Source organism: Chamaea fasciata, unplaced genomic scaffold, assembly GCF_029207755.1.
Source record: "Chamaea fasciata isolate MVZ Bird 193981 ecotype frontalis unplaced genomic scaffold, bChaFas1.0.hap1 SCAF_26, whole genome shotgun sequence".
Lineage (NCBI taxonomy): Eukaryota > Metazoa > Chordata > Aves > Passeriformes > Sylviidae > Chamaea > Chamaea fasciata.
In genome coordinates this window covers 6,444,032-6,471,580 of record NW_027094111.1, presented here as the reverse complement: position 1 = coordinate 6,471,580, position 27,549 = coordinate 6,444,032, and the positions used below count along the sequence as shown (strand labels likewise).

The 27,549-nt window shown below is 55.7% G+C and overlaps 1 protein-coding gene across 3 annotated transcripts in view; it reads left to right on the top strand.

The window, feature by feature from the left end:
- Nucleotides 1-1,213: 1,213 nt before the first annotated feature.
- The window catches only part of PTPRU (protein tyrosine phosphatase receptor type U), a 56,617-nt gene continuing 30,281 nt past the window's right edge, over nt 1,214-27,549 (top strand). For all 3 annotated transcript variants that reach the window (XM_066204230.1, XM_066204229.1, XM_066204228.1), the window contains exons 1-8: nt 1,214-1,358; nt 16,242-16,370; nt 22,011-22,282; nt 22,356-22,437; nt 23,110-23,225; nt 23,421-23,595; nt 24,539-24,832; nt 25,376-25,684. In XM_066204230.1, the coding sequence (XP_066060327.1) occupies nt 1,286-1,358; nt 16,242-16,370; nt 22,011-22,282; nt 22,356-22,437; nt 23,110-23,225; nt 23,421-23,595; nt 24,539-24,832; nt 25,376-25,684 (1,450 nt within the window). In that variant the 5' untranslated portion in view covers nt 1,214-1,285. The remainder of the gene's footprint in view (nt 1,359-16,241; nt 16,371-22,010; nt 22,283-22,355; nt 22,438-23,109; nt 23,226-23,420; nt 23,596-24,538; nt 24,833-25,375; nt 25,685-27,549) is intronic.

The following is a 27,549-nucleotide window of genomic DNA, read 5'->3' as shown; positions in this document are numbered from 1 at the left end:
TCCCTGTCCCTCAAGGACATCCAGCCTGTGGTGGAGGACCGGGGGGTTTCAGGGTCCAAGGACACCCTGGGATGAGCAGGAGGCTCTGTCCCGGATGTCCAGCCCATAGAGTCTTGTCTCTGCCCACAGCCTCGGGCACAGCCCGGGGGCAGTCGAAGGGCTGCGGGCACCCACCAGTGGGTGTCACCATCACTTCTCTCTGTCCCAGCCTCCTCCTAGCGCCTGTCCTGTAGCTGGACACCCTGCAGGATCCACTCCAGCTTAGTGGGGACCCCACAGCTGGGACCCCTGATGTCACCCCCTTGCATCTGGGGGCTCGTGGGGGCCCTTCTGAAGGCAGGCCCCCGCAAGCTGGGGACTGTCCCTACATCCCTGTACACCCGGGAAACGAGGAACTCCCCCAAAGCCTGGCAGCCTCCTGCACGCAGGGAGCCCCTCTTCCCCCTGCAGCCCGGTATCCCCCGCTGAAACAGGAGACACCGCAGCAACAGGGACCCTCCGCGCAACGGGAGCTCCCTGCGGCCGGGGACCCCCGTGCTTTCTCCCGTACCCTTGCGGGGTCCTCCCCTGCACACCACCCCGCAAGCAAGAGGCACTCCCGGGCAGCCCGGGCCCCTCTCCCCCGGCACCGGAGACCTCCCTTCCCTCAACCGTGCACGGCCCTCAGTCCCGTAATTCCCGGGACCCTCATTTCCCGCAATTCCCGGGACCTTCCTTTCCCGCCTCCCCTGCGACTTCCTCTCCCTCTCTCCCGGTACCGGATACCCCCCTCCTCGCGGCCCCCGGTACAGGAGACACCCCCTTACCCACGCACCGTCCCCCCTCCCCCTAATTCCCAGTACCGCCCCTCCCCCCGAGCCCCCCGGTACGGGAGATTCTCCTCCCTTAACCGAGCGCCCCCCGCCGCCCCCATCTCCCGGGACCCCTCCACATCTCTCCTCTCTCCCGGCACCGGAGAAGCCCCCAACCCCCCCGTAACTCCCGGGACCGCCTCCCCCGCTGCCCCCAAACTTCCCCGCGACACCACCGCTCGTGTCCGGCAGGGGGCGCCGCCGCCCCGCCCGCCGTCGCCGTTCCCGGTACCGGCGCCCCCCCCCCGCCCCCCCTCCCTCCCGCGGGCGGCGGTGACGTCACGGCGGGCGCGAGCCGCCGCCGCCGGTATTTGAGGCGCGGGGCGGGCTCGGGGCCCCGCTGCGCCCCCGCCGCGCCGGAACCGCGGGCGCGCAGCGGCGGCGGCGGCCACGGCCCCGCCGCCCCCCGCCCGGTTCCCGGCACCGGCCGCACCATGCGGAGCGCCCGGGCGCTGCTGCTCGCTCTCGCCCTGCGGGTCTACGCGCTGGACACCGAGACGCCCGCCGGTAGGAACGGAGCGTGGTTGTGTGTGCCGGGGAGAGGGGGTCCTGCTCGCTCGGTGCGGTTCCGGGGCCCCACCGCCCCCGGTGCGCGGAAGGTCCCTCCCGTCCCGCCGCCACCTGTTCCCACCGAAGGGTCCCCGAACCGCCTCGGGACCCCCGTCCTCCGTGAAACCACTAGGATCCCGCCTCCCTCCCCTCCGAGAACCGCCGGGTGCTCCGCCGAGCGCGGCCCCACGGGCCCTGGTACCGGGGCCACCCTCTGACCCTCCCCCCCCACTCCCGCCGCACCCCGGGAGAGAAAACTTCCCCCGGTGGCGGCGGGGGGAACGCGGGCGAGAGGAGCCCTCCTGCCGGTGCCCGGGGGGCGGCAGGATCCCGGTGGTTTCACTGGGGGCCCCGACGGGAAGCTGGGGACCCTCCGGTAGGAACAGGTGGCGGCCGCGGCGGCTCCGGTCGCAGCCTCCCGGCTCTCGTTGTCCTGCGGGGGTACCGGGGGAGTTGTACCGAAATACGATCGATCGATTAATTCGATAAATTTACATATTTTATATTTTTTCTTTCTCCTTCTGAGCACCCCGGCGCTGAGCCCTGCGCCCCCCGGCACCCCTCCCCCAGGTAGAGGCTGGGGAAGAGCTAGTGCAGGGGGACGACGGCTCGCTCCCGATCCCTTCGGCGAGCTGGAACGGGGTTGGTGCTGCGGGGAATGGGAATTTGGGGCTCCCGAAGTGCTGCCAGGGGCTGCGAGCTCTTTCTGGGGAAACGGGGAGTTGATGCTTCACTCCAAGGGGTCCCTGGTGCTGTCGCCCCCAGCTCCCCGGTAATGCTGATCACATTAAAGTGTATTTTTGCCTAGTTCGGTGGGTTTTAACCTTTAAATCCAAGCTGCTCACCTTCACGCAGTCCCTATGGTGGTGCATTGATTTTGGTTTTTTTGGGTAGTGGCATTTCTTCAAAGATTTTAAGTAGTGACACCCATCAGCAGAAACAAGCGGCGGCTGACCCGTGCCGGGGGGGATGGAGCGACGATGGGTGGGGGGAGGGAACGGGTTTGTATTTTGAGGGGAAGGTTGTGTGCTGGGGAAGCTGCTGCTCTGAGCTTCGGGGCTGAGCAGGGGGTGATAGGGAAACTGAGGCACGGAGCTGGTGGGGGGCTCAGTGCTCTGCTGGAGTAAGGGGCCTCTGCCCCTCTGGTTTCGGGGGGGGGTTTGGGCTTTGCTGCTCCCCAGCGCTGGTGTGTGATGCTCTGGTGGCTCTCAGCGCTGAGCTGCCGCAGCCCGTGAGGGGCTGGAGGGGCAGCGGTGGGGACGCACTGGGGACTGGGGGGGCTCTGTGGGGAGGGTCCCCTCCTGAGCGAACCCTTTTCCCTCGGTGGCTTCCCTTCCCTGCAGGACGGCATTGGCGAATGGCAGGATCGAGCCCGCTGCTGGTGTAAATCAGGAGTGTGTTTGCTACATTTCTCTCGCAGATGGCAGAGCAGGCTCAGCTCCGCAGTGGAGCCGAAGGGACTGGATCTAGCTGGAGGTGAGGGGTTTGCTGCCAGCCCCCCCGCTCCACTGAAGGCAGCTTTTCATCTGGATCTGCTGTTTGCTCCTGCTGATGTGGCTTGGCCGGCTGTGGGGAGGTTGCCCGGCTCGTCCCTGGGGCTGCATGGAGGGCAGGGTTGGGAGAAAAATATTTAAGCCGTTTACAAGTGCTCTGGGCTGCTGGGGAGGACCAGCTGCTTGTCTTGGTGGATATTTTCAGAAGATGGGGTTTTTTTTTAGCTGTGCCTTTGTGAAGAAGGGGCGCATTGTGGTCCCTTCTATAGCTGGGAAAAGTGAGGCACAGGGAGGACGTGGGGTGCCCTGCTCACAGCTCCCCACGGCCTCCGGGTATTTGCTTCTTCCTGCAGCCTTCAAACTTTTTGTAGTTTTTGAGGGTTTCGCAGTGACTGGGCTGTCATTGCCAGCCCGTTGTGCTTGTCACGGAGGGGACCTGGGTAGTGTTGGGGGGCACTGGCTGACCCCCTGAACTGAGTGATGCGGAGCCTCGTGTGGTGTCAGCAGGCTGGGACGGGGAGCTGTGCTTGGCACCAGGAGCCTTTGCCAGCCCCATCTCTCCTCGCTGAGCTCTTAGCGGCAGGATACGGAGTCTTTCCCTGCTGGAAGACCGTGGCCGGGAGCCGCCTGGCTCGCAGGGCTCCGCACTGGGCCCGGGGGCAGGAGGTTGTGCAGGCTCAGGTATTTCCCTCCGCTTTTTGCCTTCCCTGCCAGGAAAGGTGGATCTGGCACTTGTTGTCTGGGACGTGTTGGGGCCATGGTTGGACACAATGATGTTTCCCAACGCAAATGATTCCGTGGTAAGGTGCACCTCTGCTTCTCTGTGTTGCACCCCAAGAATTCAGCAATGAGCTGCTCAGGGGTCCCAGCCCGTGTTCCCCGTGCTCTCGGGCTGTTTTCCGCCGGTGGGGACACACAGCCGTGGTGCTGCGTGGCATTCCCGCCGGGATTGTGCGGGAGCTGTTTGTGCTCGGCTCCAACTTCGTTAGCAGCAATTAAGCAAATAAAATATTTGGGTTTGCAGCTTCCACTTGGGAGGTTGGGATTGCCAGGGGGCACCGGACTGGGGCTGGTGGCGTCTCCGGAGGCACTCAGACTGCTCGGGGAGGGGCTGGAGGACGTGGCTGCCGGCTGTGGTGACCAGCTGGGGTCAGGTGGCGGGGAAGGGGCCCCCCAAGCGTCGCTGTCCCCGCGGGACAGCCCTGGCAGGAGGTGGCTCGGGTGACCCTGACCCCGACGCGGTGGTGCTGTCTCGGTCGAGTGAATGGGAACAGCCGAGCAGACGCCGTTCCCGGGGCTGGGATTGGGGTCGGGAGCGGGGCGGTCCCCGCCCGTTAACGGTCACGGGGGCTCGGGAGGTGCCGGGAGAAGGGATCAGCAGGGGATGCTCGGGGAATGGAGGTCAGGAGCAAGGGCGTCCCCGGCTGCTGCTGAGGGTCAGGGTCAGTGTTTCGTGCCCTCCGGGTGCTCAGGTGCCTGGTGCTGCTTTTCCCGGTGTTTGTTTCCTTCCACCTGGCTCTCCCATGCTAAGGCTTTTCAGTTCTCCCCACCCCGCCTTCACCAAGCGCATAAAATGTGCGAGAACGTTACATTTTCCTTGTCAGCTTGTTTCAGGCTTCTCTTTTTTTTTTTTTTTTTTTTTTTTTTTTTTTTTTTTTTTTTTTTTTTTTCCCCTCTTGCCTGTTCTGCCGTGCCAGGGAAGAAGCTTTCTCCTGTTTGCTTCTACGTGTGTTTTTAAAGCCCTGGGAATGCCATGCCCTTTCCCATAGCACCCAGACAGTGCAAACACCCTTGAGGCTCCTGCACTGGGATGCTCCGGAAAATCCTGTTGACGTGCCGAAGTGTGCCCACGGCAGAGGTTTCTGTCTCCTGAGCCCTTGGCTCTCCAGTGCGTGCAGAGGGACACTGGAATGTGGTGGATTTTCACTATCCATGAGGGAGAAGCAGAATTTAGGGAGGCTCCGAGTGATGCTGATGCTCCTGGATGGACTTTTTCCTCTGGCTCTATATCTGCAGCTCCATGGTGGAACCTGGCAGTGACTGTTTTTTTAATCCCCCATCAAGACTTGCAGTTGCATTTGTTTCATTTTTACCCTTTTCTTCTTGTTCCAAAACTCCTGTTTCATGTTTTTCCTCTGGGTGCCTGGACCTGCCCTGGCCCCGGGAACAGGGATGCTGGTGAGTCACCTCCTGGCCCACAATGCACATTTTTCCTTTTGTTATCTAAACTAAGGAAAAACATCCCTATTCCAGCTTCCCTGGGAGCTTTCCCAGAATAAAGCCTACAGGATCACAGCCCTGGGGAAGGAGGGACACCCCCTTGGAAGACCAAGACAGGTGTTGGTGGCTTTAACCCCTGTCCTGCCTGTGACGATCTCCTTGCTGCCTGTTGATGTTGGTTTTTCCCTTAACTGCACCTGGGATGCTGCTTTTCCATCACTTCTTCACCCAGTCCTTGCTCTGCAGGGGGGCTGGGAGCTCTGAGTAACCCAAAATGCCCCATAGCAATCTTCTCCTGGCTGCAGTCCCTCTGGGGGATTTGCTGCTTTGTTTTGGGCAGTCGTGCGAGGGTTAAGCACGAGGGGCTGTAGGCAGGGGAAGGCAAATCCCTGCCGCATTCCTGGGAGCTGGGAGGTAGCACAGGCTCTGGAGAGCCTTATCGACGTGGCCCTGCCATCTGCCTGCTTAAACCTCCATAAATAAGAGTTTTAATAATCTATTTATTAACATGCACTATAATTGTCTTATTAGACATCTCTGGGAACCTTTAGTTACTGCATGATTAAATGTCAAGATTCCCAAACCTCTTCTCCCCCGTGGCAACTTGGGATTTGCTTTGCAGCTTTCCTGGGATTCTGTTTTCCCATTCCAGCCTGGAGACCCCTCCTTTTACTTGGTGAAACTGAGGCTTTCCCCTCTGGACAAGAAGGATTCGCAACAATTATTCCCGGGAGCTAATTGCCTCGTCGTTGGCGGCCTCAGATTAAACAGGTCCTGGAGATGGAGCTTTTCTTTTCCACTGCAGGTGGCCTGGCAGGAGCCGCTGCTGCTTTTTCCTGGATGGATGTGGGTGGGCGATGGGGTGGGAAGGGGGTGCCGGCCTGCAGCTGCCTGGCTGGAATGGTCCTGGGGTTCTGCTCCTCTTCGCCTGGTGAAAGGCGTCTCTGGGGAGTGGCTGTGGAGCTGGCAAGTGCCAGAGGGACTTTCCTGTGTGCTCCTGAGCTGTTGATTTCCTGGGCCTGGGAGTGGCAAGTTCTGCACGTTCTGCACCTTCTGCCTTGGATCAAAAGCCAAAGTCCAGCTCTTCCAGCTGCTGGAAGGCAAAGGCAGAGGAGCCCTTGCCTGTGGAGCAGCCCTTTCCCCCTCCCTGCTGCACATGTCAGCTGCCCTTTGCAGCTGTTATTTTATGTATTTTTTTTTAAATCAGGAGTGTTGTTCCTGCTTGCTGGGTGCTTGTTGGCTGCAGCACATTCCTGTCTGTTTGTGTGCTGCTCCAGGTCCTGTCTGGGTGTCACAGGCCCGGTCTGCAGCTCCTGCCTGGGCACTGGTGGGGGGAACATGTTCACGGCGTGTTTATGGGGCCCGGGCTTTACACCCTAATTTCTCTCACCTGGAGAGTGAATCCAGGCGTGGATTGTGGTGAGCCAGGCTGGGGCTGTCCCTGTTTCCTGTCCCTGGATGCCTCTGCCAGACCCCAAATCTGGGTGCTCTGCTCGCTGCAGGAGCGGGACAGCAGAACTCCCCTTGTGCCATGGGGTCCAAGGGGTGCAGGGGCTGTTCCTGTGGGTGCCTGGCCACTAGGATGCTGCTTGCTCCAGAGAGGGGACTGGGCTGCCGTGGGAACGCCAGGACTGCAATGCTCCTGCAGTTCGGGGCTCAGTGGGGTCTCGGTGTGTGACCCTGACTGTGTGACAGATTCACAGCTGGAAGGAGCCTCTTGAATGGCTTTGGCCATAAATTTGTTATTTCCTGACCTTCCTGCCCCCCAAAGTGCTCCAGATGTTGAGGAACTGGAGGGGAGGGTAGGGGAGGGCGCTTGGCACCCCTTCAGCACTTGGCTGACCCCGGTGTCCTGCGGTGGGGATGGTGGCCCCAGCTCGGGGGCTGAGGGGCTCTGGGCAGCCCTGTCACTGAAAGCTGGGGCAGGGGTGTGCCTGCCATGCCCCCTGTTGCCTGGGGACCCCACTGCCCACCCAGGGTGGGCCCTGGCTGGAAGCTAGGAAAGGCCCCATCTCTGACAGGGATGCAGTGGGAGCAAGTGCTGCACTGCAGCTGAGGGGTGGGAGTGTGTTGCAGCTGGAGCAACTTCCTGAATATTCTTGTTATTCACAATTTTTTTGATGCCTTTTTTAAAATTGGGCTTGAAAAATACTGGCAAATCACCCATGACAGGGTGGCTGTGCTGGAACATCTCCCCCAGCTCCCTGCAGCCTTCCTGGACTGCCACAGGGTCCATCCTTCCCTATTCCAGGGCTGTGCTGGTGCTGGGGAGCCCTAAATTAACCAATAACTGCTTTGGCTCCCCGGAGTCCCCATGTGGATCCAACCTTTCCTGACATCATTAAGTTAATCAGGACTGTGGCTGGGACGGGGTGGCAGGAGATGCTCTGAGGATGAGGGACAAGGACATTGATGACCTGAGTCTTAACGAGGCCACTGTCCCCACAGCCCTGCTCAGGAGACAGGCCTTGGTGACTGCTGGTCGTTTTCATCTTGTGTGCTGCTTTGTGCTGGAGGTCTTCCGCCTAATTAGCCCAGTTAGCCGAGCCAAGGAGCGTGTGTGGCTCCGGTCCAGCAATCAGACCCTCAGCTGCTGGACATGCCAGCTGGGGCAGGATCTCCCAGAAAGCTCCTGTGATGGTAGAGAGTTCAACAGCAGCAAATTTCAAGGCTGGTCGGGAAGTTCAGGCAGATCTACCCAAGGATGGTGTCTCCTCCAAATTCCTTCCCTACTGCTGGCAGTCCACCAGTGGGGATGAGGACCTGTCACAGCCCCACACACCCCTGGGTGCCAGGTCCTCATCTCCTGCCATCACATCCTGCCTTTTAGCAGAGGTACACTGACAGTCTGGGTAATTATCTGCATAAATGCTCTTTCTTTAATTACCAGGTGCTTCAGTGTTAATTGAATTAATGCAGGTGGGTGATCCTGGTCACCCCCTGGCACCTCAAAGTCCTTACTGGGACATCTGGTTCTGTGGTTTTGATGTCAGTGGGGCACCTGCCTCTGCACCCTGTGGAAGTAGATGCTGGAGCTTTCCAGTGTGTTTTTTTGGGAAGGAGCAGCTTGGGAAGCCCCCCAGTGCCAGAGCAGACTCTTGAACTCTCCTTGTGGTGCGGGTTCAGCCACTTCCCTTCTGGAGCTCTTCTCAAGGACTCTGTTATTTCCGTTATTATTTCTACTTATTTTTACTGTATTTTCATCTGTCTGCTGAGTGATATCCCATTGATTTTTCTGCAGCCAGCAACCAGCCTGTTTTCCCTGGATTATAACAATATTAAACTAAAGCAGTGCATCTCTGCGTTGGGATATTTTTCTTTATATGAGCTGAACTTTTTATTTAGTCTCTCACCCAGGCTCCTGTCTGGGGAGCTGCTGGCTCTGAATGACATTTCTCCATGCAAGAGGCTGTCTCCTGCCTTCCTTCCCACGGAATGGTGGCTGCAGCTGGTCAGGAATGGGAGCTGGCAGGATGTGTTCACGGAGGAGGTGGAAGATGGGATTTCATGGTTCTCCCATGGGGTTGCAGTGTGTTGGGTGCACTTCTGGCACTGCAGGGACTCCTCAGTTATTCCTGCCCTCTTAGTGTAATTCTAGAGTTTTTGCCGGAATGGGCTGAGGGTGCTGCGGGTCAGGATGGATGGGTGCCCAACCAGTGCTGATTGGGGTGGCTGAGCCAATTTCATGGACTGGTAAAAACAAAGCTGTTTTTTCTGGGCTTGATTTGCCATTTCATTGCCTTTGTCTGGCTGAAGGGTGCCTGGCATGGTCCAGCATGTTCCTCAGAGCTGCGACAGACCTGCTGGGCACAGGGCTCCTTTTAATTCCTCCCGTGAGGGCTTCTGCCTCTAACATCCCATTCCACAGCGGAGGTTCTGCTGAGCCCTGGCACTGGTGACGGATGTGCCCACGTCACACGTTGTCACCTTCCAGCCCCGCGTCAGTCAGCTCCCACTGCTGTTCCTGGCTCTGCTGGTGTCATGGAAGGAGGAGGAGGACGGTGACCTGGATTTTGCATGGCACTGAGCCTTATTCTTCTTTTCCCCCTTTATCCCGCCCGGGCCTGGCTGGGATGCTGGGCATGGTGAGGATGCTGCGGCCCCAACGCTGGATGGGGGCTGAGGCCTCTCCAGCTGCATTCTCTGCCCTGAAAGGCCATAAATGACCCTCGGAGCTGCCTCCCGAGGCCCTCCCAATGCTGGCACATGCTCCGTCCTGGGAGGATGAGCCTCCCCAGTACCGTGCTCCACATCCATCACTGTGGAGAGGCGGGACCTGCTGTGGGAGGGGAGACTGATGGTTCCCCTCTTTTTATCCCCTGCAGAGTGGGGTTGGTTTGGAAAACTTGGTCTTTCCCATGATTTCTGCAGCTGGTGTTGGAGTCTCCCAGGGCTTTGGTGGTGCTGCTGTGTCGTGGGGCAGCTGCTTTTCCTGCCCGAATTCATGCCAAGGGAGCACCTCCGTGTCCTCAGGCATCCCCTGAAAGCAGCGTGTGCCCCTTGGGGCTCATGGTCCAGGTCTTTCTGGGTCCCTGGGTGTGTGGGGCCCTCAGCAGGGACCTGGGGGACCTGGTGGTAATAAAGGAGCCAGGGGGAGAAATGAGCTTTATTCCCCCTGCCTTTTCCAGTTTATTTTAATTTGTTGCCATTTTTTTTCCCCGAGGTGTCGCACAGCTCCGCAGACCGTGAGCCGTAATTGCACAGGGAGTGATCAATAACGGCAGTACGGAGGTTTCCAAAGGTTTCCTGCCTTGTTTTTCTTCCCATGGAGTCCAAGAGGCAGCACTGACGATGTTAATTAAGTGATGGTTCATTATTAAAGCACTTGTGCTGCAGGTTAGTGGCCTCCTGGCTGTGCAGCTTGAGGGTGTTTTTGTGCGGCAGGACCTCTCTTGAGCAGGGTTTGAGTAATGGAGTGATTCTGGTCCATCCTTGGGAACAGCACTGGCTGGATCCGGGTGCTCGGCACGAACAGCCCCTGGATGGGATGTTAAATCCCCACACCCCTCTGGGCATGGAGCTAAAGCCTCCTGGCTTGTGTCCCCCAGCATCTCCAGGGAGACATTGCCGGTGCCACCTGCAGCGGAGTGATGCAGCACCAGGAGTGCCGATCCCCCGGAAGCTAAGAGCATGTGGTGCTGCAGTTGGCAGCTGGATTTGCCTCAAGGAAGGATTCTGGCAAGATGAATTATTCCCCCTTCGCTTTTAAATGCATTTTCACCACACAATGATGTATGGCACACTTGGTCCTTGCCCAAGCACAAGCCATCCCTGTAGCATTGCAAAGGCTTTGGAGTTGTATTTTCCCAGTTGTATTTGCTTCAAAATATCTGTAATGAATCCAGATTTGCCAATTCTCTCCTGTCCCTGGGGTTCCTTGGAGCTTGCTGGGACTGGGTACTCACTGCGGGAGGTTTGACAGCTCCTTGGGGACCTTCAGGTAAAAGTCATAGTGAGTCTTTACCAGCCAAAAAAAACAAAAAAAAAGGGGGGGGGGAAGGAGATTTATGTCTTCTGTAGTTGCTAGCAGATGGATATTGTTCTCTAGTCCTGCGTATTCCGAACACTGAGGTTATCAGGCATAAGTGACTTATTATGCAAATCCTCCTTCTTGATATCTGGCTGCTCTCTCCCTGGAATTGAATTGGCCAAACCCCACACGTTCCTGGAGCTGCTAATGTTTACACATTAACTTCTCTGGCTAATATACAAGGCTTCAAGTTGAAAATTGATGTTTCTTACACTGAGCAAATTATTTTTCTATTAAATACAATATTTAAAATGATTTGGAGAACCAAAACAAACTACTGGTTAGAATTCTAATGGTGCTGCTTTCCATATTCTTCCAATCAGCTTTTATTGGGGCTGAGAAATCAGTGATGTTTCTCTTAAAAGTTTCTCTTTGGCAGAAGTGGGGAGCAGAGGAGCAGGGTGGGGGTTTGTTGTCATCTCCAGGGTGTGATGAAGATACACTTTCGGTGTTGTGTCGGTGCCCCAGGCCCTCTGCGTGTGCCAAGTGCAGCTACGGAGGGATTCAGCTCCTGTTTGGGCCGGGAGAGGTTTTCCCAGTGAAATCCTGGGGTGTTTGGGCTTGGCTATGGAGCTGCTGTTGTACCTGGTGTGGTGGGGGGTCCCTGTCAGTGTGAGATGTTGGGGTGCTGGCACACAGCAGCCTCTCCCTGTCTGGATTTTCCCACTGAGCTGGATTCCTCAGTGCCAAACAGCCCCAGCCCCTGTAAAATCCCACTCCCTGGAAACTGAGCCCCCGGCAGATGGAAATGATCCTGGATCCCTTAACCTCATCCAGGAGCCTGTGGGGTGCTGTGTACAGGATCTCACAGGCTGAGAAGTGCATCTAATTTTAGATGAGTTGCAGAACGTGCTCCCTGTCCCCCGTGTCTGCTGGCACCCGGAGGGAAGCAACTCCCAGCGTTTCCTTCCCAGGGCACGTTCCCGTAGGAGTGTGCCAAGGAAAGCACCTTTAAATAGCAGCTGGGATCTGAGGGGTGGAAGTCTGGCTCTGCTCTGGGTGTGCTGGGGAAGGGATGGCACCTTGCCGGGATCTGCTGGAGCTGTGGTTCTGTATCCCAGCAAACCCAGCTCCCTGGGCTTTCTGCCATCCTTGGGGTGATCCCGGGCTGCCGGTGTTCTGGGACTTCACCACATCCTCTCTGTGCCTTGGTTTCCCCATTTGCAGCAGCTCATTGACCATTTATCCTGTGTAGAGTTTCATCATTTGGTGCAACAAAGAGCATCTTCTTCATGCCTGTTTAAGAGGAGAGGTCTTGGGTGTGATAGTTTGGGGGTGTGCAACTGCGAAGCCTCTGCCTCCATCCCTTCTCCTGGGAGGCGGGATCACTCTGGATTTGATGGCAGGAGGGCTCTGTTCACCCCCTGCCACATCTCGGTGTGGTCAGATGATGGTTTTACTCTGCAGGGTGTTTGCACTTGGCTGCCAGGCAGTGTGTCATGTGTTCTCTGGGGTACCTGAATCCTCCCCATTTCCTGCTGTGGATTACTTTGGGTGAAGGACTGGAGCCGCTGGAAAAGGCCAGGAATAAAAAATTTATCTTGACTCAGAAAGGTGACTGGTGTTATCTCCCCTGGCTGGTGCCTGTGCCTTGGGGTGCTGTGGCTTGTGCTCCCAAGATGCTACACCCCAGAGATGACCATGGGGCTGATCCAGTCCTGGCTAAGCCAGGGTGGGAGCAAAGTGGGCTTTTTCCCATCAGGACTAGGTGTCCTGGGTGGCTGGACTGTATTTTTTAGCTCTGGGGAGGCAGCACTTCTAAAGTTTTGGTATGAGCCCATTTTTCATAAAGCCTGCCCCCATTTTGGGGCATCATTGGTGTATGGTTCCCATCAGATGATACCCTAGGGGGTCTTGGGTGGGGGAGAGCACAATCCTGCCGTCCTGGATGGTTCTGGGCTTTGATCCCAATCCTGCCATCCTGGATGGTGCTGGGCTGCGATCCCAATCCTGAATGGTGCTGGGCTGCCCTTTGGCACACGAGCCTTCTCAAGGCTGCTCAATAAAAGGCAGGAGAAGCCATGGATCATGTCCCATGGTGCAGGAGGTTAAACAGGAAAGGTTTAAGTGTGTAATTAACTTTGAAGCGAGAGCAGTGTAGACTCTGTGGATGAAAGAGCGCGGGGTGGGCTGTGGGCAGGCGGCCACGTTCCTCGGTGGCCACGGAGAATTAATTAGATGCTGTCTTTTGTGCTTGGCTGTTTGGTCTTTCTTTATCTCCCTCTTCTTTGTGAATCACTCGTCCCTCCCCTCCCCAGATTTCCTCCTCTCCATCCCTGTAGAGGGGGATACTGAGTGGCAGTGGTGTTCTTCTCCTTGGTGAATCCATTAAGCCACCTACTTTTCTTTCTTTTTAAGAAAATTTAGTCCATCTGGTGTTTAAGCCGCACGTTGGTGCCCTTGCCTCAGCTCTCTCAGCATGCCCTGGTGCTGCAGTGATACCCGGGGGATGCTAAGCCCACTAAGGGAGCCTGTCAAACCCCTCAAGCCACCAGTTTTTGCTTTCTTTCAAACAATTTTGCTTCATCTGACGTTTGAACTCTACATTCGTGCCTGTCTCTCTGCTTCCTTCTGCCTGGGCACGTAGTGGATCCATGGAGGTGGCAGCAGTACCTGGAGGAGGCTAAGCAGCACTGGTCCCCATCTCCTTAGCAAGTCTCTCAAACCACCTCTTTTTTCTTTCTTTTTAAAAAAATTCTGGTCCATGTGGTGTTAAAGCCCCATGTTGGTGCTCAGACCTCTCTCCCCTCTGCCCAGGAACACTGTGATGCTTTGGGGTTTCTGTGTGGGCTGTTTAACGGGGCACATCTCGTCCTTGGCACGGGCTGCCTCTCGTGCATGGGGCAGGCTCTGTGTTCAGGGTGGTTTAGGCAGCTTTAGGGTGTTCAGGCTGTGTCTTGGACACATCCCACTCCCGGGGGCAGACCCCCAGCTCCCTGCAGTATTTTTAGCTGCTGTCACGTTGGGATCACACCTCCTGCGCTCGCTGCCTTCACCTCCGCGCCCGGAGCTGCTGTCACCGTGGCCTGGAGCCAGCTCAGGGAACTGGGGACTCCTTGGTTTGTTTTTAGGGCATATCAATACTCGGAGCAGTCTCACCGACTCCTGCAGTCCCTGTCCTGCTGCCCTTGGGATGGAATAACCCTCCCGCTGCTGCAGGCAGATGTTTTGGGTTGCAGCCTCTCTGCCCTCCTTGCCAATGTTGTGATGAAACATTAGTTTTTTGCAGGTCGCTCTGGGTTTCCTCTCTCTGACTTTCCATAGCTGCTGGAGCACCTCCAACCACACCCCGTGGAGTTGGCTGTTGGCATTTAGTTGCTCAGGTGCTAATTTTATGCCCTTAATCTTGTGATGAGAAGGGAGAACCTGCTGGAGGTGGAGCTTCTCCCAGCCCTGTCCTTGGCTGGGGAGAGATGGTGCCAGAAGCATCCCATAAGTCATGGAAACCAAGGCTCTGTGAAACCCTTTGGCTTTTTTCCCTGTGTGTACAAATCATGGATAAATTAGTCAGGGAAATGGAGTGGCCAGTGGAGCTGCCTTCATTTTGTGCCATGGATGGGAGGGAGGGCTCGTGCTGGGAAAAGCCATGGCAATAAACCTGTCCGAAGGAGGGAGATGGATCGGCTCAGCCAGCACAATATCTGCTCTGTAATTGCATTTTAAACTTTGGAGCCCAGGCATCGTCTCGTGGGTGGCTGAGGGTGCAGTCGTGGGGATGGAAGCATGGGTTGATGGCAGTGGCTGTGCTGGGGGTGGCAGTGGGATTTGGGTGGGGGGGCTACAGTCCAGGAGGAGGAGGATACATATCTCATGATGTTTTCATCAGCTGGGAATAATTTATTTGGGGTGAAGGAATCACTTTTCTCTGGGAGATGGGGCTCTGCCAGCCTAGAATATTGTTTGTCTCTGCTCTGGTTTCTCAGGCCAAAAAATAATCCCCCAAGAACAAATTTCTGCCTCCCAGAATATCCCGCTCAGCAGATCTTGGAAAGAAACACTTGGGCTTTTTTTCTTTTAAATCACTTGGCACTTATTCTCTGACACTGTTTTATTTTGAAATTTACTTTATTTTCCTTCCTTCCTGGAAAATTTTGACAGATTTGTGCTTTTCCTCCCGTTAGAAAGTGCAGCCAAGTTCCAGACTCTAAAATCCGACACGTCTCGTGGTGAGAGCTGAGGACCAGGGGCTGTGGTGCGGGGGCGCATCTGCACGTGGGCTGGGCAGACGCTCCATTTCGGGAAGGGCTTTAAGAAAGCTGTGATGTCTCAGTGCCTCCAGACATATGAATTAGGAGAGAATTTGCTTTCAGTTTTTAAAAAGAAGTTTCTTATGGCTCTGAGAGGAAAAAACAGTTGGTGATGGAGCTGGAATGTGCCCTCGTGCTTTAAAAAATGAGTGCGAAGGGGCGAAAAAAGCCACAAATGTCTTCTTATATACGAAAGACTTGGGAATTGAAATTTCCTGGGCATCTTATGGGCTTTTTTCCCGGTGTTTGGACTCATGTTTGACTAAGCGTTGCATCCAAGCATCCCTGAGCACAGGGAAGCACAACCCGTGCTGGCAGCGAGGCCATTAACTGCCAAATCCCTGGGTGGTGGGGGGAATTACTGATGTAATTTGGGATAAAATAGGAAGAAAACAGTGGAAATAATCCCTTGGCCCAGCTCTGTTTTCCTGCCAGCCCATTAGGGGATATTTGCCTTTGTTCATTCCGCTTGCTCAGGGCTTCCCGGGGCCCCTCGTCAGCCCAGGTCCCGTTAATTAGCGCTGTGCCTCGGTCCCTGTAATCGTGGGTTTAATGGGACAATGGGGCAGTGTGAACCAACCAGCCCCCAGTGGCCCCACGGCAAAGCCGACCCGAGCTCTGGGGTTGGATGGATGTGGGATGATGGGAGGGCTGCATGGGGGAGCTGGGAAGTGGGGGAGGACTGCATTGTGGAATGATGGGAGGGGGCTGGATGCGGGATGAGGGGGCTCTCTCCGTGTCACCTCCCGTGGGAACAAGTGGCCTTTTGGCATTTGCTCCACTTCTCCGTGCTCAGCCAAGCATGCTGTGGACCAGGGAGGTGCTGTGTTAACACCCTCAGACCCCCAGGAGATAAATCTGTAATAAAATAAAACTGCCACAAGGACTCAGCAGTGCCAAGGCGGGGGGTCAGGGCTGCGTTCAGGAGGATTGGAGGTCCTGGCTCAGAACTGCCGCGCTCATCAGGCCATGGAGAGACTCCCAAGAGCCCGATCCGCAGGTGGAGGGTTGGGATCAAAGTAGGAATTTCGTGTGGCCGCTACAGCCAAGTGCCGTTTGTTGGGGGAAACGCCTTGTGTTACTGACCCTCGAGAAGCTGAGCTGGGAGCTGCATCCTGCTCCTGTTGTTGAGGCCTCCCCAGACCTGAGACATGCCAGCTCGTGTCACTGGTGGAGCTGCACAGGAGCTGTGGGGCCCTGGCAGCACCCAGGGTCAGACCCCTGCTCACGGTGCCCTTGGGGAATGCCTGGAATCTCCCGGCATTCCAGGGGTGTCGCACCGTCCTGGTGGGCGTTTGGGGAGGGAGCAGCTACTCTGGGGTCTCAGGGGCTGATGGGTCTGTCCCCACAGCTGGCTGCACCTTCGAGGAGGACAGTGACCCCAACCAGTGCGAGTACAGCCAGGGCGAGGACGATGACTTTGACTGGGAGCTCATCCGCAGTTATCTGATGCCTCACCTGACGCCTGACCTGCCTCACGGTGAGTCCTGGGGTCACCCCGTGTCCCTGGGAGCTTCTGGCCCTACCCTGCCTGTGTGTCCCTTACCCCAGGACTATGTGGCTCCTCCTGGTTTAATTCCAGCAGTGTTTTAGACTTAGCTTCTCCCTGGTGGGAAATGGAAAAAAAAAACACGTTCCTGGCCTTTTCAAGTGTGGGGAAGGGCTTGGGAGTTGAAGGCATCTCCAAAGTCTTGCGGATGGTAAGGAAGAAAATGGAAATGGACTTCAAAAAAATTCTTTTTGAAGGTTTTAAACCATTTTTTGTTATTTTCTGGGTCCATGTCCTCTGTGGTGGCCAGGCTGGGGGAGCAGAGCCAGCCAGGCAGCTGTGAGGAGCTCCCCTCTCCATGACAATGGTGTGGGCACCATGCTTGGCTGCACTTGGGGGCTTTGCTTGCTCCCTGCTCTGAGGTCTGTCCTTCTGTGACCCCCTTGAGTCACCGCTGAACCCATTTGCTCAGTGAGGTTCACTGGACTTGGGATGCTCCTTGCTTTTGGGACTACTGGCTCCTGCCTGATCCTGAAGGCCAAGTCCTGTGCTAGGATGGAGCAGAAAGACAGGAGAGCTGGTTTAGAGCTCATCAGTAAAAATAACCTTTTCTGTTCATTAAAATATTACCTGCTTTATAGGAAACTCTTCACTGTTCCATCCTGCCTTCAGCTGTTTATCTTGTGCTTTGCTCATGACAGGGCTTGATTTGGCTTTTCCCCTCCACCAACTCTCCTCTGCCATTACCTTTCCCCATCACCTTTTCCTTCCTTCCTGGCATGTCCTGTGTGCTGGGTGAGGGCAAACAACCCTCAGAGATCGCTGGCAGATCCCTGTTCCTCCCCTGATGATTTTTCCAAGTATTTCCCTTAAACTGAGCTATCCTAATTGGTGGGTGTCTTGGGGGGGGGGGTGTTTCCTGGAGAAAGCAGAGCTGGGGGTTGAGGTGCCTCATGATGGAAAGTCTGAAACCTGTAATTAATTGATTTTTCTGCTCACTATTCAGCTGTAATTTAAAATCCACAGTGAACTGCTTGAGTTTAAAGCCTGGGGGCTTGCAGGGGACTGGAGGGTTGGGTGGAATGGGGCTTCCCTCCCTACTTGGGGGAAAAAAAGTGGGTCAACAGGAGATGGGTGCTTAAAGAAATGCAAAGAGTTTAAGGAATAAACTCCAGGATTGGTGGGGAGGTGGGTGTGACATCTCAGGTTGGGTGGTGTGTACATTGCAGTGTCACCCTGGGAAGAGGATGCTTCTTCCTGTAGCTCCCCTAAGACCACAGAGATGTTGTTTGCTCATGGTCTTGGGGCACCCAGGGGTGTGCAGGGACCCTGCACCACCCTTGGGTGGTTTTACCCCGTTTTGGGTGGGGAGCTGTGCATGGGGCTCCTGCAGCCCCATCACCCCCTTGGTCCTTGCAGCAGCTCAGGGGATCAAAGGGATTTCACAGTGCCAGGGCCTCTCCAGGGAGCACTTTCCAAAGGAGTCTTGTGGTCTCAGATTAAAATGAGTTTTTATTGGAGATCAGCCAGTTTCAAGGAGTGTAGGATTTATTGGAGCGTGTGCTGGCTGCTGGCCACCTGCTGCTGCCTTTCCATCCCACTCTCCTCTTGCTTTCTTGTTTGGTTTGGACCAAACATCCCTTCTCTTGACTTGTCTCTCTTTCACCTGAAGATGATGGGTGGGTTTATCCCATGTTGCAATCATGATTTTTTTTTTTTTCATTTCTTTATTGTTCCATCTTTAAAGGAGCAGCTGCAGGGAGCTGGGTAAGGCAGGTATGAGCCTGCAATCCCAGACTGGCTTGGGTTGGGAGGGACCTTAAAACTCTTCCAGATCCATTCCCTGCCACGGGCAGGGACGCCTTCCACTATCCCAGGGTGCTCCAAGCCCGGTCCAGCCTGGCCTTGGACACTGCCAGGGATCCAGGGCAGCCACAGCTGCTCTGGGCACCCTTTGCCAGAGCATCCCCACCCTCCCAGAGAAGAATTCCTTCCCAGTTTCCCATCCATCCCTGCCCTCTGGCAGTGAGAAGCCATTTGCTGTGTCCTGTCCCAATGCCTGTCCGTGCTTTGTCCCAAGTCCCTCTCCAGCTTTCCTGGAGTCCCTTTTGGCACTTAAAGGGGCTCTAAGGTCCCTCACTCAAAATATTAAAGCACCATATTTGTTGGGTGGGTTTTTTCCTCAAATGTGCTTTTTCCTAGATTTTCCTTCCACGTTCACTGACATTAGGAAACCTGCTATTCATCAGAGCTTCTTGGTACATGGAGCTGCCGTGTCTCTGCACAACCCTGTCCCTGTGCTGGGGGGACTGAGCTGTTTTCCCCACCCTGAAGAGCTCTGCTGTCTACCCATCCCATTTGAGGAGTTGCTCCTTCAGCTCTCAGCTCCAGCACCGCTTCCCAATCAGCTCCTGCTGCACATCCATAAAACCCTTGAACAATGAAGCCTGATTGTTTTCTCCCGTGGGAGTTGCCGCAGTGTGTCCAAGGACCCCTGTGGTGGTGGGAGATCAGCTCTTTGTGCTGGGGCTGCTTTGGGAGATGCTTGGCACAGAACTGGGGAGTGGTTCCCTGGTTCCTGTGCCGGCTCTGACATGGACAAGGATCTGGGACAAGTCAGCTTTGTCTTCCAGTTGCGTTTTCTGGAGACAGATGCTGCAGTGCTCAGACCTGGTCCCCTGGCACCTCTCATCTGGCAGTGCTGCCCTCTCCCTGTCATCCTGCCTGCCTTCCCTGCCTTCTAATAGCAGTTGGAAGGTTTTCTTTATTTATTTTTATCTCTTGGAGATCTTGTAGGAGGAAAAACTCATTGAGACAGGGAAGCAGAGGGTGTGGGTTCTTCCCTCCTCTTCTTGCAGGGCTGTTTGGGTTTTCCCTGGAGGGATGCAGTGGCAGGCAGGACCCTTGGGATGGGCAGCATGATGAGAAGAGCTGCCCCTTCCCATTGGGCAAGTGGGGCTTCAACTGACCTTGGGAACTTCCAGGGATGGGGCAGCCGTGGCTTCTCAGGGCACCCTGTGCCAGGCCCTCCTCACCCTCACAGGGAACAATCCCTTCCCAACATCCCATCCAACCCTGCCCTCTGGCAGTTTAAAGTACCTCTGCTTCTCTTATATTTATAAAAGAAACCCAACCCACACCTTGGGCTTCAGGCTAATGCCAGATATTTACAGCAGAGGAGGATAAAAATAACACAAAAGTGAGGGGTTGGAACCCGCTTTTTCCAATGCTGCAACACCAGGAAGAAAATTAAGAGGGGAAAATAGTGTGTGTGGGAAGCCCTGCCTGATGAAGGATGCTCAGGTGCATCCCTGCTCCCAGGTGACCTTATGGGCATTCTTTGTCTTTTAAAATAACTCATCACTGGTTTAATTTTAGTCTTGGCCTCTTTATTTTGGTCCTGTGGCCTTTTGTTTGTAAAGGGAGGGCAGAGGAAGGGCCTGTGTTTGTTAACGAGAGCCCATTCATTAATGAGGTGGCTTTTGGGAGATGTCCCCTGGCATGGGGTGGGTCAATGGTCTCTCTCCACTCTGCTGTTGCCTGGACCAAATGGAGCTGAGCTCATTAGAGCAGAAGTAATTTTGCTGGGGGAAATGAGAGGAGAAAAAAGAGGAGCATGGACATAGCAGCTTCCCCTCAGTGGGTGAAACGAGCTGTGCTGGACTCCGAGGAAATAAATTGTCATCGTTTTATTTCACCCTGAGTAGCCACCCCAAGGGGCTGGCAGGACCAGGCAGCCACACGGGTCAGCAGTGTGGTGAAAATTTCCCTTTTAGGGATTTCTTTCCCTTGTTCCAGCTCCTGTCCCTGAAGGATGTGCTGGGAGATGCGTGTAGTATCGGCACCATGTCACCCCAGCTGGTGCTGTGACCTTCAGAGTGTTTTGGGGTCCCCGCAGGTGCAGGTTCCAAACTCCGGGGCAGTAGATGAGTGCCCCCTGTGATCCCAGATGCTGCATGCGCATGGATGGGTGCCCCCTGCGATCCCAAGTGTTGTAGGGGCATGGATGGGTGCCCTCTACAATTCCCCTTCACCTTCCTTAGGCTTTTCTTGGAGCTGCTCGGTGGGAGTTGTTAGGAGGAAAGTGCCTGAGTTTAGATTTAATTAATAACGAAGCACTGACTGTCAGGAAAACAATGGTAGGCCTGAATAAATGGCTCAGCTTTGTTACTTACAGCTTCTGCTGGTATTAAAATGGAGATTAATAATCCCTTTGCTTTTGGTGAGGGGGAGGGTTTGGTGGGGCAGGTTCCCATCCATCCTGTATGCCAGCCTCATGGCTGCGATGGACAGCTCTGGGAGCTGCAACGAAGGGCTGGGACTCCTGCATCCCCCTCCTGCCTCCAGACTGCCTGGGTTGGAGCATGCAGGGCAGGGAATGATGCTGCCTTTGGGATCCCCTTTGGGATTGTCATCCTGCCTGCCCTGTAAGTATGGCTTCAAGGCTGTGCTGGGGCTTTTGGTTTTGCTGCTGGTGATGTTGAGTGGTGGGAGGTGGGATCCCAACAGCCGCTGGTGGTGAGGCAGATCTGGGAATGACATCCCAGGCATCTCCAAGAGCTGGGATGCTGTTGCTGCTCGTTAAGCCAATGAGGTTTTCCCCCTGCAACTACCTGCTGAGCACAGTTTAAATGTGGTGACAACTGCGTGGTAAATGAAACGAGGAGCTGGAATGGAGTTAAACAGCTGGGGCCCAGCTGGGGAGGGGGATTGATGCAGCCAAAACTGTGAGAGTTAAAGGAGGGCAACATCAGAGCCTTTCCTGACCCTGGTGCCTGCGGGAGACAGCAGCTCTGATCCTCCCCTCCTCATCCAGCAGCCAGGTCCCACCGCAGTGTCCTGCTGCTGCCCAAAAGGCATCTGCCCCAGACTCCATCCCAGGTCCCTCCTGCCCTGCACATCCTCATGGGCTGTCATGGACCAGTGCCCTGGGGGACATGGGAATCTTTGTGGTCCCATATCCTCCACCTTCTTTATTCCCACTGGCAGAGCTCAGGAGGGGTGGAACAGGGGGATTAGAACCATAGAATCTCCTTAGTTGGGAGGGACCCACAGGGATCATTGAGTCCAACCCCAGGCCCTGCCAAGACCCCCCAACAATCCCCCCCCGGGCATCCCTGGAGCGCTGCCCAAAGGCTCCTGGAGCTCTGGCAGCCTCGGGGCCGTGCCCATTCCCTGGGGAGCCTGGGCAGTGTCCAGCACCCTCTGGGGGAAGAACCTTTTCCTGATCTCCAGCCTGAGCCTGCCCTGGCCCAGCTCTAGCTGCTCCCTGGCTCCTGTCCCAGGGAGCAGAGATTGGAGCTGCCCCTCGGGAGGAGCTGCAGCTCCGCTGAGCTCTGCTGTCAGTGTCCTCTGCTCCAGCTGAACACACCAAGTGCTCTCAGCCACCCCCTGTATGGCCCCTCTAGGCCCTTTACCATTCTTGTAGTTACTGCACTTTCTCCCCCTCCTCCCCCCCTCCCAACCCAAACCATTCTATGATTCTATAAGGTGGCTAAAATCAAACATAACCCTCAGGCCAGTTTTAATCATCACTGTCACATAATGTGGAGCTGTCTTTAAATTGCAGAGGGGACTAAAACTTCAGTTGTCTACAAGGCGTCTCTGCTTTTTATGGTAAATGATCCACAGGCTCCTACCTGATGGTGAACTCCTCTCAGCACACTCCGGGCCAGAAAGCTCACCTGCTCTTCCAGGCACTGAGTGAGAATGACACCCACTGCCTCCAGTTCAGCTACTTCATGTTCAGCCGGGACGGCCACAGCCCCGGCACCCTCAGTGCCTACGTGCGGGTCACCGGGGGCTTGGTGGGCAGCGCCGTCTGGAACGCGTCTGGCTCGCACGGCCGCCAGTGGCACCAGGCAGAGCTGGCAGTCAGCCTCTTCTGGCCCAGCGAGTATCAGGTGAGGCCCAGCAGCCCTCCCTCACCCCAGCCTGGACCCCCTGGGCACGGGTGACCCCTGTTTGGTGCCGCAGGTGCTCTTCGAGGCAGTGGTTTCCAGCGAGCGCAGGGGGTACCTGGGCCTGGATGACATTTTGCTCCTGAATTATCCGTGCTGTGAGTGCCGTGGGATGGGCCCTGAGGGGGGGATGCTGCTGGGCTGGGCAGCAGGGCTTGGAGCTGGTGTCCATTGGGATGGTCCTGGGGAGAGCAGGGGACCTAATGCCAGGTGCAGCCTGCTGGCACCTGGTGTCCTGATGTTACCTGGGCCAGTGGAGCTCCATCTCCTGGGCACTTCTGAGGCTCCTTTTTTGCATCTCCATCCCGATCCCCACCGGTTCGAACATTGCTTTAGTTTTTGTAAAATCTTGGAAAAGCACAGACTGAACACAAGGCCTGAGTGTTCCCATCAAGAGGGGCTACCTGGGCTGGTGGGGACGCAAAATCCCAGACAGTCCCAACACACTGGCTCTTGGGATCACCCTCTATTTCTTCTAGGCTTCCCCCTCTATCAATCCCGTACCCTGCATCTAGCACCAGCACTGCCGTGTGCTGGAGAGAAAGGCTTATCCCTCCCTGGGACACTGGCTTGTTTTGTAGGGACAGGAAGACATGCCTCACTCAGAGCCAGGCTGGGAGGGTGGGCATTGGGCCTGTCCAGAGCTCGGCTCAGCTCTGAAATCCTTGGTGGGTTTATGGATGTGGAGGGATTTTTTGCAGCAGTGCTGCCGTGGGTCTCCTGCCATGGAGCTCAGATCCTTCCTCATCTCTTGCTTTGTCCCTCGGCAGCAAAAGCGCCCCATTTCTCCCGCCTTGGTGACGTGGAGGTGAATGCAGGACAAAACGCCACCTTCCAGTGCGTGGCTGCTGGCAAGGCTGCCGAGGCGGAGCGCTTCCTCATGCAGGTGAGGGATGGTGGTGGTGGTGAAACCGCCACAGCCAGCCCCACACACAGCTTTCCTGTTGGAGAAAACCCTGCTGGACATGGCAGGAAAAAAGGCAATCCCCCTGCTTTTAAGCAGACATCCTTTGGGGCCACCCCTGGTGGCTTCAGAGGTGTCGTGGTGCCCCTTGTGACACCGTGTGTATCCCTTGGGCAGAGGCAGAGCGGCGAGGTGGTCCCTGCTGCCTCGGTGAAGCACATCAGCCACCGGCGCTTCCTGGCCACGTTCCAGCTGGATGCAGTGTCCAAGGCGGAGCAGGACCTGTACCGCTGCGTCACCCAGTCCGCCCGTGGCGCCGGCGTCTCCAACTTTGCTGAGCTCATCGTCAAAGGTGGGTGACCTGCCCTTGCCCACTCTGGGTCATGGGTGGGCCACTCCTGCTCCACTGTGTGTAGAGGAAGGTGGGATGCACGGGACACTGGGATTGCAATTTCTCACTGTGGACAAGTTGCTTAATGTGAACTGTGCAGCATAAAACCAGAAAATCCCATTCTGGTGGCCTTAGATCATTTATTTTTGATTGCAGTAGGTGGGAATTAATTAATTATGGTGAAACTGTGCAGCACCACTCTGGGCTGTGCGACTTATAAAGATAATAAAGGTTTGATCAGATTAAGTCCTATTGCAGCTGTTAAAGCCTTCTGAAAGTGATGGAGGGCACAGACTGAAGTTTGAAGACTGGGTGGTGCCTTCCTGTAGTTGAGTAACTCCCATGTCCTTTGGGTGGGGAATCTGAGTTTGTTCTGTGCTCTGCAGCACAAATCCCAGAATGGTTTGTGTTGGAAGGGACCTTTAAACTCATGCAGTTCCACCCCCTGCCATGGGCCGGGACACCTTCCACTTGACCAGGTTGCCCAGAGTCCTGTCCAGCCTGGCCTTGTACACTTCCAGGAATGCAGCAGCCACAGCTTCTGTGGGCACCCTGTGCCAGGGCCTCCTCACCCTCACAGGGAAGAATCTTTTCTAGAATTAGATATCTAATCTAAACCTACTCTGTCAGTGTGAAGCCATTCCCCCTTGTCCTGTCACTACATGCTCTTGTAAAAAGTCCCTCTCCATCTCTTTTGTAGCCCCTTCAGATACTGGATGGCCAGTTAGGTCACTCCAAAGGTTCTCTTCTCCAGCCTGAGTGGTGGGTTGGTGTGGGAAGAGACACTGGAAGTGTATTGACTGCAGCCTGTAAACAGTAAAATAAAACTGTGGTACCTGTGGTTGTGCCAGCACTGGCCTGGCTCTGGGGATGCTCCACCTGCCCCTTCTGCGCTCTCTTCCAGAGCCCCCCACCCCTATTGCCCCACCCCAGCTGCTCCGGGCTGGCTCCACCTACCTCATCATCCAGCTCAACACCAACTCCATCATTGGCGACGGCCCCATCGTGCGCAAGGAGATCGAGTACCGCATGACCTCGGGGCCCTGGTCGGAGGTCCACGCTGTCAACATGCAGACTTACAAGCTCTGGCACCTGGACCCTGACACGGAGTACGAGATCAGCGTCCTGCTCACCCGGCCTGGCGAGGGGGGCACGGGCAAACCGGGGCCGCCCCTCATCAGCCGCACCAAGTGCGCAGGTGGGTCCCATGGCATCCCTGGGAGAGCTCTCCTGGCACCCCGAGCCTCCTCTTCCTGTGGTGAGGAGAGGAGCTAACCCAAGGCACGTGTGTGTGTCTGTGTGTGCTGTTGGCAGAGGCATCCCCTTGTTAACTTCTCCATTCACTCCAATTAGAGCTGATTAAACTCCCTCCCATTGATGGCACTTGGTCCCTCTTGTCTCAAGAGCCTCACTTGGGCTTGATGACAGCACGCGGGCTCCCGTGGCACAGGCACCTTTCTCTGGGTACCTGGGGCTGGTACCCTGCTTCACCTGCACAGGGAAGGACGAGCCTGTGGGGACTGCTGTCCCTGCAGGGTTGGTGGCTGAGAGATGTTCCCAGGCCTGTCTGCAGGGCAGCAGCATCCTGTGCTGGGGCTGGTCCCAGTTTTGCAATCGGGGTTGCTCCCTGCACTTGTCCCTTTTGTCCCTGTGCTGTACAAGGGTCTACCCTGATAAGACACATAAATCCATGAGATGTTTGCCTCCTCGCTCACCTCTCCCCGTCTCTCTTCCTCCACAGAGCCCATGCGAGCCCCCAAAGGCCTGGCTTTCTCTGAAATCCAGTCCAGACAGCTGACGTTGCAGTGGGAGCCGTTGGGCTACAACCTGACCCGCTGCCACACGTACACAGTGTCCCTGTGCTACCGCTACTTCGTGGGCAGCGGCCACAACCAGACCTTCCAGGAGTGCGTGAAGATGGAGCGGAATGCCAACCGCTACACCATCAAAAACCTGCTGCCCTACAAGAACATCCACGTCAAGCTCATCCTCTCCAACCCTGAGGGGCGCAAGGAGGGCAAGGAGGTGATATTCCAGACAGATGAGGATGGTGAGTGTGCTCGGGGAGGTGCATCGCCCCCATAATTGGAACTCTGTAGCTGATGAGCTGCTGGGGTGTTTCCTGTGGCACGTGTGCATCCCTGGCTCCTGGCCCATGGGCATGATGGGAATATCTCCTGAGCCAATGGGGAAGTGAGAAGGATCTCGCAGCCCCAGACCTGTGCAACAGGAGGTGAAAGAAAGGGGCAGTGATGGTGTTTGGGGAAGGGAGATGCCCGGGGGGCTGGGAGGCTGGATGGGAATGTCACTGTGGGCACACTGCCCTCATCCTTGAAGTGGAATTTTACCCATAGCTGGTCCAATGGAGGGTGTGGGAGTTGGCTTATGCTCAGCTTCTCTCAGCACGAGTCATCCTCACTCACCTGTTATTGGGAACCAAAGCCTGGCAGCCGTAACAGCAATTAAAACAATGCTTTGTGCTCAGGTGACATCTTTTATCTGCTTGGTTGCCAAAGGAATCAGCACTGCTGCATTTCTGGGAAAGTGCTGTTCACCAGGGCAAGGTGCAGCTTTTCTTGGCTTCCCCAATGCTCTTCCATGGTGAAGTTTACTCTCAAGTGGGTTTGGGTTTGTGCAGAGAGCTCTGCAGTGTTAAGGCCCCAGTTTCTGGCAGCAGCTTTGCTCCTGTTTTCCCTGTTCTGGCTGTGCCTTTCTGGGTTCCCTGTCACCTTGGCGGGAAGACATCCTTGATGGACACTCCAGTATTAATCTAGGACTTCTTGGTCTTGGAATCTCATGCTCTGTTGAGCCCTTCCCTGAGGATCTGCTCATGTTGAGGCTCCTGGAAAGGTCTCCCAGGTCTGGCTTCACCTGCCCTTCACCCTGACTGCAGCATGCCATCAACAGTGCCTGAGCCACTCTGGGCTCTGTAGATCCAGTGGATATGGCAGGAGCTACAGGACAGAGCTGACTCGGTGTGTCCAGTGCCACCCATCAGTGACGGCCACATCCAGGGCTGGTCTCTCACTGCTGACTGCTCGGGGCTGAGTGTGGCTGGAGAATCCCTGGCTCTCACGGAGTTATCTGTTAAGCAAGAATGAAATTAATCTCCAGAGCACTTTTTAGCATCAAGAACCAGCAATTAAAGTGAAGGAATTGGTGATTCCAAAGGATTGAGCTGGCTGCAGAGCTCTGGAGAACCCCTGAGGAGAAGCCTGCCACAGAATTCCCCTGCACAGGACTTGCCGTTATGTGTGCAATGTTCACTCCTGTCTCCCAGGCTGGAACGCAAAGCCTGAAGAGCTGGAGCAGAGCTAAAGGTGTCTCCAGGTCCTTTTTTATCTTCAAAGCCTGAATCCAGTATCTTCCTCTGCACACCAGCCCTTTCCACATCCCCAGCCCTGAGCCTGCCCCAGCAGGGACACCCAGCTCCACCCTGCCAGTGGTTTATTTTCCAGCTCTAATTGCTCCAGTTCTCACTGGGCTGTGACTGCTCCAGCCGTTTGCTTATGGAATATTAATACAGGAGCTCCAGATGTCGTTTTGCTATACTGTAATCACTCCAGCTGCTTTTCCTTGTGCCTCAGTTAACTGGGGCTGGTGGCTTCCCCCTTGGATTGAACTTCAGGCTATGTATACATTTGGTCTCATGGAGATGGATCTGTGGGTATCATCCTCCTATGGATATGTGGCAGATACTCCTCACATGTCTGGCCCAGCCTGCCTGGGAGGATGATGAGGGTTTGAGCTCCTAGAACTGCAGGATGAACAGCTGCACGTGCAAGTAAACCAAGGTGTCAAAGGCTCATTAATGATAGGACTCTTAATTGTAGTTTATTTTGGCACGAGGCCAGTTTTGGAAAAAGCATCCCCTGGGCCTGCTGTTGGGCTGCAAAGATGCAGCTCCCCATCCCA